This window comes from Dermacentor andersoni, chromosome 1 (genome assembly GCF_023375885.2).
Source record: "Dermacentor andersoni chromosome 1, qqDerAnde1_hic_scaffold, whole genome shotgun sequence".
Lineage (NCBI taxonomy): Eukaryota > Metazoa > Arthropoda > Arachnida > Ixodida > Ixodidae > Dermacentor > Dermacentor andersoni.
In genome coordinates, this window is record NC_092814.1 from 153,192,952 (window position 1) to 153,209,390 (window position 16,439).

At 42.0% G+C, this 16,439-nt stretch overlaps 1 protein-coding gene across 2 annotated transcripts in view; it reads right to left on the minus strand.

Annotated features, from left to right (window-relative positions):
* The window catches only part of c11.1 (maestro heat like repeat family protein c11.1), a 213,933-nt gene that overhangs the window by 75,331 nt on the left and 122,163 nt on the right, over window positions 1–16,439 (minus strand). For both annotated transcript variants that reach the window (XM_050194373.3, XM_055062171.2), the window contains exons 22-26: window positions 14,341–14,578; window positions 12,349–12,453; window positions 10,778–10,913; window positions 9,999–10,108; window positions 1,920–2,072 (exon numbers count right to left, since the gene is read on the minus strand). In XM_050194373.3, the coding sequence (XP_050050330.1) occupies window positions 1,920–2,072; window positions 9,999–10,108; window positions 10,778–10,913; window positions 12,349–12,453; window positions 14,341–14,578 (742 nt within the window). The remainder of the gene's footprint in view (window positions 1–1,919; window positions 2,073–9,998; window positions 10,109–10,777; window positions 10,914–12,348; window positions 12,454–14,340; window positions 14,579–16,439) is intronic.

The following is a 16,439-nucleotide window of genomic DNA, read 5'->3' on the forward strand; positions in this document are numbered from 1 at the left end:
CGTGAAACTAAAGTCAGTGGTAAACAAGAAGCTAGCATTGTTTATCTTTTAAGGATATGTACACACTTGTGTACAAAGTGTCACAGTGGATTCAACAATGAGTCTCAAGAGTGAAAACTGTAAAAGCACTTGTCTTTTGTCAAGCAATTGGATCAGGTTAGTTGGTACAAATTCATGATGGTTGGTAGCACGACGACTTCTAAGAGACTAAACAAAGAACCAAACACAACATGCACTACCACAAGAGCAGCGCTTTGGTGTTTGGTTCTTTGTTTAGTGTCCCTGGAAGTTTTTTCACCGCCTACCATCATGCCTTTTGTCAAGCGGAGTGGCACCTTCTGTATCGACCTCTGCAGCCCTCTATTTTATGGTTAGACGGCTCTGAGCTGGCACTGTTTCAAGCAGGGTCACAAGCTTCTGGCCATGATCTCCTTCCCTTCTTCGTAAGTCATGTTCACATTCACATACTTTGAACGCCGTAGGTATGTGTCGCTTCAGAAAATAACTTTCAAGATGAACTTGGGCAAGTAAAATTAAATATGTGCTGCATTGGAGTGTTATTTGCATTCAGGAGACTTTTGGGCTGTCCACTGAGCGCAGTGTTGTTGTTGGTGTTTAGGGAGTGTTAAGAGAAAAGGCAATTTCTTTCATTGCAAGTTTCTTTCACAATTTTTCACAGCACCAGAGAAACCTGCAAATCTTAGGTATTGCACATTCTCTTTATCCACATCTTCAATTCAAGCAGAACTGACAAACTCGACTCAGTTGACATCTGAGACGTTTCTAGATGCATTTTCGCCGGAATCTTGTCCGCACATGCTTGTTCACATTGTCGAGTTTCTTCTCATAAAACAAGGAAGAAGGTAGTGCAACAAACTCGGCAGAGGTATACGAGTTCACTAGCTAGCAGAGTCGAGCACTGCTCTGTGCTGCGCACTGCTTCATGTACAGCATTCTGAACGCGTCCACTAAGACGCTTTGTACACGTTTGTCACCATACATAAATTACGAAACTGAGAGGACACCTTGTGAGTGTCGGTTTTGTATTCTATTTTGAGACAATAACATGATCATTATATCAACGAAAAATTCTTTGAAAGCCATAGACAATGCCGAAAACACAGCAAAATATTAGATGGCTTATCTGGTAACATCGGCCACGTGCTGCCATGATGAATATTTTCCACATTGGTTTTATATGTGTTCACTATGTGGCACAGTAAACTCTACAGTTGCAAGAAGAAGAGTGGATAATTCTACTGGAATCCCTAGATTGGCAGCATCTGTAACACACTTGGAGGAAAAGGTGGAAGTTCACAATTTAAGCAATTATGTACATGGTGTCTGAAAGGGTTGAGTGGATTTAACAGCCAATTAATGCATTGTCACTATGTGATGTTTATTGGAGGTGAGACAGAAGAAACACTGTACATAAAGCTAAAGCATATGACACTGTAGGTACAATTCATTAACATTAATGTAACCTTCTTTGTCAACTAAATAAATTAAACATGAGGGCAAGAGAGAGAGAGAAAAGAAGGAAAGACAACCTGAGCAAGCAATCGAGTGCATTTTTCAAATGTTATCCACTGTTGTCTGAATTGAATTTTCAGGTTTTACACGCCAAAACCACAATTTGATTATGAGGCACGCCATAGTGGGGGACTCTGGATTAATTTTGACCACCAGGGGATCTTTAACGTACCCCCAATGCACGAGACATGAGTTTTTTTGCATTTCGCCCGCATCAAAATGCGGCTGCCACAGCTGGGATTCGATCCTGCGATCTCGTGCTTAGCAGTGCAACACCATAGCCGCTAAGCCACTATGGCAGGTTCCAGTGTTATCTAGTGTAGCACTCCATGAATTTTACATCTAATTCTCAGTTTGAGCAACATACTTAAACAGAAAATGCATACTTCAGCTCGCAGCTCAGCACCGCGCAGCTGCAGCAGGCCAGAAAGCACATGGGCTGCACCAGAGGAACTACTTGACACTGGATCCTTGAGACCTTGAAGGAGCGTCTCGGCTAATGAAAGGAGCTGAATCGATGGCACCTTCTTGGCCAGTGTCTGCGTGCAGCAAATAGCAACAACAATAAGATCAAGGCTGACCATTTCAAGAAATAAATGAAAGGTAAGCACCTTGAGAAGTCCTTGTCCAAAGAGAAAGTTAGTACAGGTGCAGAAAACAAAATTACATTTAATATGATTGAAATTAAATTTTTACACAGTCAAGCCCAAATACAATGAACACCACTATGGCACAAAATGTGTTCGATATATTGGAAGTTCATAATAATTGGACATGAACTCAAAATGAACTGAACAGGGTGCAGAAGAGTTTTATTAAGTACGATAGATGTCGTCACTGCGAGGAAATTACGTAATTGACGAAGCAATATCAGGAGTTTGTTATTATTTCATGAGATTGCCACGCTCTCTACGTTCGCTCCCCAAAATCATGGGTACTATGCTTACAGGCAGAAATCAGTGATTGCAGTCTGTCTCAGTGGTTTTTTTCTTGTTCAATTCAACTCAATTTTATTTGATAAAATGCGTACAGTGAATTTCCATGAACTGTTTGGATTTATAGCCAAAGGCTAGTAATGGGTTTCAGTAGTATCTACAGAAAGGTTCGATGTTTTGAGACATACACACTGCATTCCCCACAGTTCAGAAGAAAAAACATTACAGCAGAAATCTCATAATGACTGCTGATGGTAATGCGAACAGCATTCAAGCAGTGTGGAGACAGACCCTATTCCCTAATTCAGAACTCACGTTTATTTAACATGTTCAGTGGTAATTCTGACACTTTCGTTACTTCAGCTATATGCCACATACTTCAATACAGTGGTGGAACGACGATTTCACATTTGGGTCCAAGTCCTGGTGCAGGCTAAAAGCTGACTTGGTGCAGCAGCAAGCACTTTTGGCGCAGGGTCAAATGCACGTATGCTTACCATATACCATGGAAATTTGGGTCCATATTTGGGTCCATATACCATGGAATTTGGGTCCAAGTCCTTGTGCAGGCTAAAAGCTGACTTGATGCAGCAGCAAGCACGTTTGGCGCAGCATCAAATGCACGTATGCTTACCATATACCATGGAAATTTTAACTGATATAGTCGATATGATGTGGAGATGGGTTGATGCGAGGCTTACCATATTTACTCGATTCTAACGCGCACCCGTTTTCCGTGACCAAAAAAAAAAGAAAGAGTACAATACCACGCACCTCATGCTTTCATATAGAAATACTATTTTCTCTCATTTAGAAAAAACAGATTTATTCCCAATACACTAAAGTTGAGATCAATAAAAACACAAATGGAAGTGGTGTACCTTGCCGCCAAGATTTTTCACTGTGCCGGTACGAGGCGCATGGGGCAATAGATATCACTCGTCGTTGCTATCAGACAACTCCTTATCGCTATCAACAGACCAAAGCATTTCATCCTTGGTGCCATCGATGGCATTCGAAACCCTGCACTTTTTAAAGGCCTTGTTGACCATGACAGACGGGATCGTGCACCATGCATCTTTCACCCATCCAGCAAAGTCCTGCAGCGAGGCACGCTTCATTTTATTGGCGGGCGTGAATTCGTGGCAACCACCAACAAGCCATTCGGCGTAGAGCACCTGAATTCTATCTTTCACTGGCTTGTTCAAACAAACATCGAGCGGCTGGAGCTCCAATGTCATGCCACCGGGTATCACGACAAGGTCGGTGTTGCATGCAGCCAGCTTGTCCTTGATGCTCTGGTCAAGGTGGCACCTGAACGCGTTGAGCAAAAGCCTCCCATGCAGACCCAAACTGCCGCCGGGTCTCCTCCGCCAACGTTATCAATCCAGTCAGCAACGAAGTCCATGGTCATCCATCCTTTTTCATTTGCGCGCACAATCTTGCCACTCGGAAACACGATTCCTTTCGGGAGCGTCTTCCGTCTGAAGATAAGATACGGGGGCAGCTTGTGCCCACCACATCTGCGGTGACTAGTTTTTTCGTGGCCGGAAGACAAAACACGCACTTGCTTTGCCCCCTTCTTTTCAACGGTTGTGAGCGGCGTCTGATCGGCATTTCCAATCTGTCCGAAGTGGTAGCTGTTTCTATGGCGCAACTTCAAAACGTACTGCTGAAAACTGTGCAATTTCTCTTCATATTCTTTGGGCAATTTTTGGCATATCCCTACCCGCCTTTGAAGAGAAAAGCCTTTTCTTTTCATAAAATTTGATAGCCAGCACCTGCTCACATTGAAGTCACTCTGTATTAGCCCTTTCTGTAGGGCTAACTGCATCGCTCATACTTTGAGCAGATCGGTCGTCGCAGGCCGCTGTGCCACTCGCTGCTCTTGCACATATTCCCGAGAAGCTCTTCTATTTCGGCGAAGCGGCCCTGCTTTGGTCCACTGAAACCCTTCCTTGTTGCTTTTCTGGCGAAAATATTCTTTTTCTGTTTGCGCCAATCCCGCACGCAAGTTTCAGGAACTCCGAATGCCCGTGATGCGGCTCGATTTCTGTCCGTCTCCGCGCACATAATAACTTTCCTTTTAAATGCGGCATCATAATGGACTCGGCATGTCTTCGCAGACGGTGCTTCCATGCTGATTGAATAAACGTAGAAAACGAGAAGACAGGCGGTAGACTAGGTTACACCAGCGCCTGGTTACACGTACACGGAGGTATGCGCATGGGGGAAGCTACGGCAGCTAGACTAGAAGCACGTACGAGGCGGCCATTTTTCGAATGCCGATGGCGATACGGTAACGCGGATTTAGGATCGTACTCAATTCTAAAGCGCATGAAATTTTTGGACCCGTTTTATCATAAAAAAGGTGCGCATTAGGTTCGAGTAAATACGGTACCTGGTGAGCGCGGTCGCGAAAGGGCACCACGCTCCTCCACACCATGATGCACAAAGAGGGCTGCGGCCAGTTTCACCGACTCTCCGATACAGTATGGATAAGGCACCACAGACAGTGCCACAGACAGATTGTCAACACATGGCGGGTTTAGTAACTGAGGATGATGCACAGTGCAACAGTCAAGGCTTGTGAGCAAAGGCTCACAGCAAGACCGTTCGAGTATGCGCACCTGAACTGAACGTAGCATCATGCAATACATTCATGTCATGCCACGGACATTAGAGAGTTTTTGAACAAAGAAGTAGCGTCAGCGCCACTGCACATGCGCAAGACGCGAGGAGGATTTTGTGTTTGCAGTGGCGACGCTATTTTGCCGACATAGGGCAGCAACTCAAACTCGAAACAACAGTTTTGCATCACCAAATGTGGCGGCACCCATCCAAGTGGAGGCTCTTGCCCCCACTTGGATGTGTGGGGGCAAGAGCCCCCACTTGGACATTCGACTTCAGTCCTTGTAAATCTGAGGCTATCAAAAGTAATAAAGAGTGTTGTAGGTTCTCACTTTCCCTCATTTGATTCAATAAAGCATGGCACAACGTAATATAGTTGTACAAACAAATCTTACTTTTGCACTTGTGCAATTTTTGCATTAAAAGCGACCTTGCATCCCTCCCTCATGAATAAGCAGTCACCACATCCGCATGCAAACCCACGATCTCGAGCTCAGCAGTGCAACGCCACAGCCATTGTATAGGCTACCCCAACAGGTCAAGAACTTCGGGATGCACACATATCTAAGTCGCAAGTGCAAAATGATGTTGCAAAAATGGGTCTCAATATCTGGTCATGGGAAATAAATTCAAGAACACATATAAAACATTATTGTAGAATGCACTTTGGCCAGCAACAAATACTTGCATGGTTCTCTTTTTCTGTTTTCTTTCACAATGGCCCCCATGTGTTCAAGCTGAGCACTTATACATAATGCCAAAATTAACCTGGCCCACATGCAGTCGCTGTGACATAGATAACAGCGTGAACAAGACAAATGGAAAAAAGGATGGGACAGGACAGAGCACTAGACTTCAACTGACAAGCTTTATTCAGAAAAACATGGAAAGAGGCCACCGTATGCTCACATAAATGCATAGACAGATGCATAAATGAATGTGCCATGTTGGAGACAACCAAATGCGCAACAAAGCCAATAAGCGCCCACAACAAGCCATTACATAGCATTTACCAGGTTCGTCTCAAGGTACAACACTTGAGTGAGTGCCAGTGATGGAGCGCTTACACGTTCATCAGCAGCTTTTGAAATGCAATGTGTCTAAAATATTTCCCTATCTAACTGCCTGGCAAACCATCTGAGCACTTGTGTGTTATGAAAACACAGGCAGCCTTTATGATTACATCTATGGCAGTGGTCAGCCAAGTGACCAGTGCCTGATAGAGCGTTTACAACGTTCCAGTGCTCCCTAAGCCAATCATTCAGGCACCTGCCTATTTGTCTAATATAGCACTTTCCAGAGGAAGGTGGAATCTTGTAAACCACCCCCCCATAGCAGTTAACAAATCAGGTGACATGCTCCTTAGTGCATGTGCCTTGACTCGCGGCGTTGTTTACCAGCCTGCACATTCTTGTGAACTTTAGTGATGCTGAAAAAACACCCATACCGCACTTATTCACTACCATTTTTAGGCAGTAGGACACCTAGTGTATGTATGGCATGGCCACAGGGAGCCCACTGGGACATGCATTATTGCACTGAGTGGCTGCCGGGTCAGCTTTTGCATCTTTTATGAGGCTTGCATTGACTGACACCAAGGTGTTATCGGGATACTCAGCGCTACGTAAACGGCTCGTTTGTTGTTGAACACTGCAGGAAACCTGGTGCACCGAAGATTTAACCAGAGCAGCTCTCAGGCAGTTAGTAGCTATGCCTCTTAACTTGGAGTGCACCGAACGGTAGTCAAGCAAGGGCTTCTTACTCCTAGGAGAGTACATCCAACAAAGGGAACTATCACTTAGAATGACACACGTATTTAAGAATTGTAGGCGACCATCTACTGGCAACTCGTGTGAACTTAAGTCCTACTGCACACTTTTCAAAAACACCCAGAACGTTTTTAACAGCGTAGCCGCTCCCCTCAGGCTTCAAACCTTTCAGCACAACAAGAAAGTCATCAACATGCCTAAGAATCTTAGCTACAAAAGTATCATCAAGTAACGAGAAAATATGGTTGTCAAAAACAGATAAAAACAAATCAATTAAAAGAGGGGCTGTGCACAAACTGATGCAAACACCATCATTTTGGACAAATGTGTCCTGGTCAAAAACAACAAGGGTATAAGATAAAATCTTGGCATCTCAATGAAATTGTCAACAGAAAGGCCAGCGGCATTTTGAAAGCCAATGGGACCACACTCTTCGATATGCGCCCTGGCGGAAATTAAAAGCTCAGCCTGGGGGAGGGAGTAAAAAAGCTCTTCCATGTCAACTGAGAAGGCAAACAACGGTTCCCCAGTGTTTTCATGCACTGAAAGGTAGTTAACGAGTTCATTAGAGTTTAGAAACACGAACAGGCTATTGACATGCAACCTTTCAAGGTGTTTCTGAAGAAATTTTGACATTTCCCCTTGCCAAGACTCTCTTTCAGTCAGTTTCTATTGCTCTGACAGGGACGTCTACTTTATGCGTCTTAGCAAAAAAAAAAAACATTGTCAGAGTGTCCCTCTTCGTGGCTAGCATATGCTTCCTGAGGCCATCAAGATACATATCCTGGCATAATGTCAAGGCCCTTTTCTTGACCATCCTCACGACATTAACTGAGTGCACAAAGTTCATATTGACAGCAGCACATGCTTTTTCATGAAAACATGTCTGCGACAAGACAAGACTGCTGTCAATAAGAGCTTTGTACACTCTGTTAATGTCACTGCTGGTGAATGTGAAAGCTTCTCAGATATGTGTAAGCGCTACATCACTGGCACTCACTGATAAAGAAGTGTTGTAGCTTGAGAAGAACCTGGTGAATGCTATGTAATGGCTTGTTGTGGGTGCTTATCAGCTTTGTTGCACATTTGGTTGTCTCCAACGTGGCACATTTGTTTATGCGTCTGTCTGCGTATTTATTTGAGCATACGGTGGCCTCTTTGTATGTTTTTCTGATTGAAGCTTGTCAGCTGAAGTCCAGCGCTCTGTCTTGTCTCACCCTTTTTTTCCGTTTGTCTTGTTCGCACTATTAACTATCTCACAGCAACTGCACCAACACCAACTAGCCCAACTTTCTGCATTAATTACTGGCCCATATCCATGCCAGCAGTAAAACTGGTGGTAGTCTTATAAATGAAAATCTATTCACTAAGTCAAACATATGGAAGCTGACATGTGCTCGCTAATGCCACTCTAAACTATGCACCACGTGCAATTCTGATAGCAGTGCCTTGTTTACAAAACCCTGCTATCACCCATAAATATCGAGAAAGCTAACCTTTAATCCTAGAATCTGACATCCTCCTTCGGCAAACTCCGCAGTACCACACGGGTCTGATGAACACCGAAATAAAGTGCCAGTATGACCGTACAGCAGCACTACACTGCACGTCCGTCAGAGAAAAATGTGGGAATGACAAACCAGATGACTCCGATGGGCTCATTTCCTTCTACGATGATGATGATAGCATGCTGTTGGTTTTTATTTCAGTTTTGCTAGATGTAAGGCAGCGACGGAAGGAGGGCTTGCTCGTTTGCATGCTTTGGCACAGGTTCGGCGCACTTTTCTGCTAAAATGCCACTTTCGCCCAGGATGGCGCAGAGGACTACTCTCAGTGAAGTTTGGCACAACTGGCGCAGCCGTTCCACCACTGCTAATATCGTTTCACTTTGCTATGGCAGTGCTTGCCAAGATTGCCCATGAGCATGCTGTCATAAAAACGATGGTACGATGCCTATGCAGTGACGATGGAATGACAGTCAAGGAATGATATCGCCAGAATGACAAAGGTGGTATAACGACGATGGCATGACAACAATTAGATGTCAATTCTTAAATTATAAGATGGTGTAATGACAGCAGTGTGAAGATGACAACATGAGAACAATGAGATGACTGCATGGCGACTATGATGGGACGATGACGGTATAACGGCAACCAGATGAAGCTGAAATGATGACAATGGCACAACCACGGCAACATGACGACAGTAGGAAAACATATGCATGATAGCATCTGTCTGACCATGACACAATGACGATGATGGCATGAAAACGATGGCAATAATCACAACTGAATGGCGACAACATGATTACAATAGAATGACGAACAAGGAATGATGTTGATGGATCGACAAAGAAAGTGTGACGCCGACTTGATAACAATGGAATGATGTTTCTGAAGTGATGACGATGGTGAAATGACAGCCTGACAATGATGGCATGATGATAATGGTATGATGATGACTGTGCGACGATGATGGCTCACAGCGATAGCACCTGACAATCAGGTGTCGAAGTTACAATGACGATGATGTAATAACCCCTGTAACAACTCATGATGTAACAACAATGAATGCATAATGACTACTGTATGACGATAACACAATGACAACGTGGCATGACAATGGCATGAGGATAATGAAACGACAATTATTTTATGCTGACGGTGGCGTGATGACTGTACCATGAAGCCTATGACGACAGCATGATGAGAGTCAGCTGAAGAAGCTGGAGTGACCATTACGGAATGACCCCGACAGCATCGTGACGGTGGATCGAATGCAAGACGACTGTATGGTGACGATGACATGACAATGACGGCATGACGAAAGCTGGATGAGAATGCTGTAATGCCGACAATCAGTGGCGTAGCTAGGTCGCCTGGCACCCGAGGCCAGACGACCTAACTACATCAATGACTACATCTGTCAAAAAAAAAAATATATATATATATATATATATATATATCTATATATATATATCTTCATCTCTGCTGCAATGTTTAATATCTACTACGGAACATTCAGTATATGTCGGAACTATTTCTTTTTTGTTTACACCCCTTCAGTATTCATATTAAAAAAAAAAATCTACTTCAGTCCTTGTAAAAGCTTCATAAAACAAACTTGCCTTTGCTAACTCTTTGGAAATTATGTGAAAGGACTCAGGGTCCGTCTTCTGAATGTTTGCCTGAAGATCATCAACACCATGTAAATCTGTGTCCTCCTTTGACGAAAGGCCTACATACGTCATGAAATGAAAGAATAAAAAAGGGAAACCAATACAACAACACATTAGTAAATATTACACTGTAGTTTTCTGAAATGCTTGCATACGAACATACAAAAATTTTTTTTCAGACATATCAAACCATTTAACTTTTTATATGTAATTAGTTTTCCACATTTTATAATGCATTATGGTCTGCTGCACTCGAGAACTAGGCAAGCCGGGACAAATGAAGATAGAGTCTGATTTGATGATTGGTACATCAAACCACAAAAAATTTTAGAGCTCGGAAGTCACAACAAAGTGGCATATCCTTGCAGCTTCAGCATTCACCTTAAATTTTATTAGTGCAGTACGGTGTTCTCAAGGGGACGTGTACATTACACACTTTTCCATTTCTGTGTGGATGTATCGACTATAAGTTTTCTTTCATGGATTCTGCACTGAAAGTTTTTGTGGGCAGGGCTACAGTTTTAAAAATTTCCATTCATTCACAGGTACAGTACTGCAAACATTGTGGGCCCACCCTGCCACCCCAAGAAAGGAGCATGATCGAAATATGACATCACGGGCAAGGATGGCTACAAAGGCATCAGTGTATCAATATATAGCAATGATGGCAATGTTAAAATTAAATCAATGGAATATGCCTGTTAAGAATATATTTGAAATCAACATACTTTGACTCTTGTTGTTAATTTCAAGAGACAGGTGAATACAGGTCACAGCTGTGTTGCGAATGGAGATGCTGGAGTCAGTGCAACGAGGCACAAGAGCACCGAGGACAAAGCCAAAACAGCTGAAGATCCGAAACACCTAGGCAACAGAAAATATTTTATTAAAATCATTAAATGCATAATTAACCAGCTATAAAGAAAGCAACAATAAAACGCTTCTTTTCTCTTGATGTATTTGCAAAGTTTTTGGCATTGAACATTCAACAAGTTTTATCTAAACCAGACATTTTTAACTCCAAGCCCATGAGCTCTATGTGACCCCATTAAGCTTTTTTTGTGGCCCATGTAGGCCTTCTAAAGTTACGGACTTGTCCCTACCAACCCAGGCCCCTTTACAACATGCTTAAGCCTTGATAAACTCTCCTCGCCCACAAAATGCCACTGTGCAGCCCAGTGCTCAAGTTGAGTTTAAGACCCCCAACTTGAACCAAGAGACTGATAAATTAAAGAACCAAGTTAAGGCCATGTGCACATTGTCTTAACATTCAGTGTGTTTAGATGGCTCCTGGCTGCCAGTCATAAAATGAAATGAATGCACTGAATGTGTTGTGTTTTATTAACTATCATTATTGTTTTCATCAGTGACTTGAATTTTTCCACTTACACTTTCAGAGGTAAAACCCACTTTAAATAAATACTAGTAAAATACATTTTGTCTTTATTTACATTTTTATTCTCTACAGATAACTGCTGACCTGGCAATCGCAGTGTAAGAGCCAACACCGCCCAGCATGCAACAAATAAAAATGGTATTTTTTAGTGACTAATTGAAAATGTGAACAAAGTGCAGAGTAGCTTCTAGCCACGTAATGTCAAGGCTGTGGCTAGAATATTGCAACTCCTGATGTGTGTACCAATCAGTCTAATGCAGTGGCTACAGACCACATCATGGACCATGCTGCTGAAAACAATGTCTTGAGTAATCTCCCTGCACCAATAAATTTTCCATTCCCTTGCATTGCAGTCTATACATATTGGCACAGGGCAGGAGAGAGAGAAAAGGAGAGGGGGTAAAGTGGACTCTGTTTTCAGAGAAGTGCCAGTGAAGGACCCTCAAATGCAGGCTTATCCTGTGCAGAATGGACAATACAGAGTGGTGTGCAAGGAAAGGACCAACCTGGTGGTCCTGAGTGCACTTAAATATACAAGGTTCTAAATAGCCTCATCTAAATTTTCCACTACTTGCCAGTGAAATGAATTCTGAAGTTTTAAGTGCCAAAACCACGAGTTGATTATGAGGCACAACATAGTGGGGGACTCCTGATTAATTTTGACCACCAGGGGATCTTTAATGTGCCCCCAATGCATGGGACATGGGTGTTTTTACATTTCAACCCTATCGAAATGTGGCCACTGTCATGTGGCCGCTGTGGCCGGGATTTGGTCCTGCGACCTTGTGCTTAGCAGCGCAACACCATAGTCGCTCAGCTGCCGCAACGGGTACTTTGCCAGTGAAGGAAGAAGCTAGATCATAAGAGACTGGTATTTTCATCTGTCAGTTTTGCACAACTTACCCCAGACTCGATATGACTGCTGTAAAGCATCATAAGCTCCCAGATGGAGTTCAAGCAGCGCTCTCTCTCAAACTCCTGTTTAGAATTGAGCCAAGGAACCAGCACCTGTGAAAATGCAACTTGCAGCTCATTAGATAGTAAGTCTTGAAACATTGTGTATGAGCCCAATCAGGGTGCATAAACATTACTACTATATGCATTCCAATTGACTAAATTTGCTATTGCTGTAGTGAAGAACTTAGCAGTCATGACAACACTGATTTACTAATTGACAAAAATATAGCATAACACTGACAAGAGCCGTAACAAGGTTTGCTTGACACAGGTCACAAATTACCAATGCACCACACTGACAAAAAATTTTCTCCAAGGAGCAAAATATTTTAGGAAATGTTCAAATAATGCCTGCTAGAGGAAACTTCAAGCATGGAGAAAAAAGGTAAACATGGTGTTCTAAGATTAGTGGTTAGCGCGCAATTTTCATCCACAACTAGTAAGGCAAGACCAAACCAGTAAGACAGGATTGTAAGACTACGTTTCATGGTAACATTTTTTACTATTGTATTAAAAGAAGTGTACATGTTAATTTCTTCAATTCACTTCAACTGAGACATTTTTAGCAAGAAGCTCTTGAAGAACACAGATTAATTATTGTATATTCGATCCAAACGATCCTAGAAATATAGAAAACAATATGCAGCTCAGCAGTGCAACCACACGGCTAACATTTCACACGTGTAGCCTGAATGACAAGCTCTTATGAGAGAATAGCATAAAAAAAGTCAAAGAAATTGAAAAGATAGGTTGCCACCTGCTCCCCAAAATAATTGGAAGCAACGTACGCCGCACACATCACAATCCATACCTTCCCCTTCAGTTCTGCTTATGTTGTGCTACAGACTGGGCCCCTCTTTCAGGCAAATGCTCGAGTTGGTACTTCTCATTTCATACAATATTATGACAAGCTACATAAATAAATTTGGTAGGCACTGGCAGGTAGCTGCTGCAATTGCCATTTCAATGGGAAGTTAAGAATATTGTTCTCTATGACAGGTTGCTCACTGTAAATCTTGAAATGTTCCAACTGGCACTAACTGCAGTGTGACTGGCAGCTTACTTGTGCAACAGGGTACTCTATTCGTTAATTGCTGAATGTGTAAATCCATTCTATCGCTGATAAAATACTATTTGTTTAACTCTTCAAGAAATGTCCGTGCTGCAAGTACTTCTTGTGGCACCTACAAACATAGCTAATTTACATATGTGATTGTATAAAACATCATCTTCCTTAGAAGAAAGGGAACTGAGGGTCCCAATTTTTGCTAGTCACAACCATATGAAGCCAACGCATAATGTAGCCAAGGAAAGGATCGGGGAAGTTATTTGTAGTTTTAATTGAAGTGTAGAAATTATAAGCTAACGGAAGTGAGAGGACAAAACAAAAACTTGGAGCCAGCAGTAGCTGTACCCACAACCTCTGCATTACGTGTGCGCTGCAGAGTTTGTGGGTTGTGAACGTGGCAGCAGCTGCCGCCATAGCCAAATCGGCAGCGCAATGCACATGTAATGCGGAGGTTATGGGTTCAGCTCCCACTGACAGCAAGTTTTTTTCAACCACTTTCATTTCCCTTTAGCTTATCATTTCTATACTTACATTAAAACTACAAAACTCTCCACTATGTTTTCCTTGGCTTCTTTATATGTTGGCTTTATATGGTTGTAACCATGTTCCTTAAGCATTAGAAGATATAAACTAAACATGCTACAATGTTCTACAGCATTAGGCTAGCTGGAGTTGCATACTAATTCCACAGCACTTAACATCCAAATGCATGTAGTACCACGTTCTACAAGTTAAACCATGAATCTTTTTAACATGTCATGTAGATGTTGCACACTGCTGATGAAGTATCAGAAAGTGTATGTCAAAGCAATCATAACAAATGAATTTTCTTTGTGAGATATTAATTTACTTCCTCTGCAATCACTCACCCTGATGATAAGCTGAAGATTATCAGCAGTACGGTCCTTGGACAATAACTCTGCAAGGAATTGATCCAGTGCACTAAGGCTGCCTGCCACCAACTCTGAATGGTCATGCAATTGATCGCCACTTGCTGCATCATCAAACGCAATGGGAGGACTTCGCAATGGCAGTGGATAGACTCGTGAAACAGCCATTGTCACAAGAGTCGATACTTCACTTGGTGGCAGAGGTGGGTCCAACTTGCTGGTAGATATGTCAGTCAAGAAATATTTTCGCCTTAAGAGTTTATAAATACATAATTACATACATAATGTAATCCCTGCTTTACCACACACACTTTTTTAACACACGAGAAAAGCAGCTGGAATCAAAGCAAACATTAAAAATTTGGCCCCAGGGATAAAGTGGACTACAGTGTGCCAATAGACCTCACACAAAACTTGATGCCATCTATCAACAGCCCTGCACAGATCGACCATGTTAAGGTGTTGATGCCAGAGTAGCCAGAGGCAGGAGCACATTCAGCTCCTAATTAGGCACCTAAATCCAGCTCAGTGTCTCATGTTACACAGTAAATTTATGGAAAAAAATCTATACCTTAAAGGGAGTAAGCAGAGCATCGTAAGAATGCTAATGTCTTGTCCCTTATAATTATGCCTAATAAGCATTCTTAGTCATTTTTCAAAAATTTTGCATACTTTTTTTTTTTTACAGTTTATAAATCAACACAATTTTTTTTATGTATGTGGATAATTTTTCACATCAAGATTACACTAGTGTTTTCAGTGAACATTATCTGGTTCAGTACTTTGTTAATGCTGAAATGTACTGTACAACTGCAAATGCTGTTCTACAACACTGGTTGCATCAAATACACAGAATAAATACACAGAACAACATATTAGAGAAGCAGTCTACCAAGGGCGCAATGCCTTACAGCTTTGCGACTAAGTGGGAATTAAGAACAAGTGCATTTGAGACTCAAACACAAATAGAGCAAGCCTGTATTTGTAGTATTATGTGAGTGCAGAGCTCCAAAGAATAAATGCATAAGAAAATGGCTCGGTGGGCACAACTGTCTGATGAGCTATTGTGAAAAGAAGAATTGAACTTTGAACATAACTTAAAGCGAGAATTGAACCATGAAATTTTCTATGTTACCCCATCTGTGACTAACAAGGGTGCCGAACCAAACAAAAACTGAAATGAAAACCGGACAGCTGAAATGTAACCAGACAGATATTTTTTTTTTCCTCATCATGGAACTCAAGCCAAACTGGAACTTTTTGAAGGACGCGTTTCGAGTCAGACCATAGGTTCATCCCAAGGTTGTTGCTGAAGTTCTACCATCCTGCAGCACCATTGCACTGTGTTGCATGCATTGACTTTGTTAAATCAATACTGTGAAACAAAATTAATGTGATAAGTTGCGGTAAAAAATACATGCTGCTCATATCCGAAAATGATGAAGTTACGGATATCGCTAGGGATGTCAAATTTAAGGAAAGTTTTGAGAAAAAAACATTTCCTTTTTGTGAAAAACTTGGAAATATTGTAAATGACACTCAACAGAGTGATGGTAGCTATCAACAATGCATTTAAGGCATAAATTTATGACATTAAAGGGACACTAAAGAGAAACACTGAATTAGCTTAGACTGATAAAAGTATTCTTCAACTCTACTTTCATTGATTTCACAAGATTAGGTGGTTTATTAGACAAGAAAATGATGATCAAAGTTTCATTTTTGAATTTCATGCTCAAACCCCACGGCCAGTGCATCACTGCAACATCAAGGATTGCAAAGCATTTTTTTTGCATTTTGGCCGTTGTGGTTTAGTAAGCATTCTTAAACCTGCCCTAATTCAGTCTTTGGCTCTTTTAGAAAATAATGTAGTCCATTTTTAGCAATAAAAATTTAACTAGGCCCGAGCAAACTGTGCACAACTGTGCATACTCTGTGCACACGTGTCTGTTGGCACTATTTTAATAGCTGTACTCGCACAACATGGCGCTGATAGTCATATTGGTCTATGCTTCTGTGCAATTATTAGCCTCTTAGATAGCTGTACGCATTGGGTATCCGAAAAAAAATAAGATGGC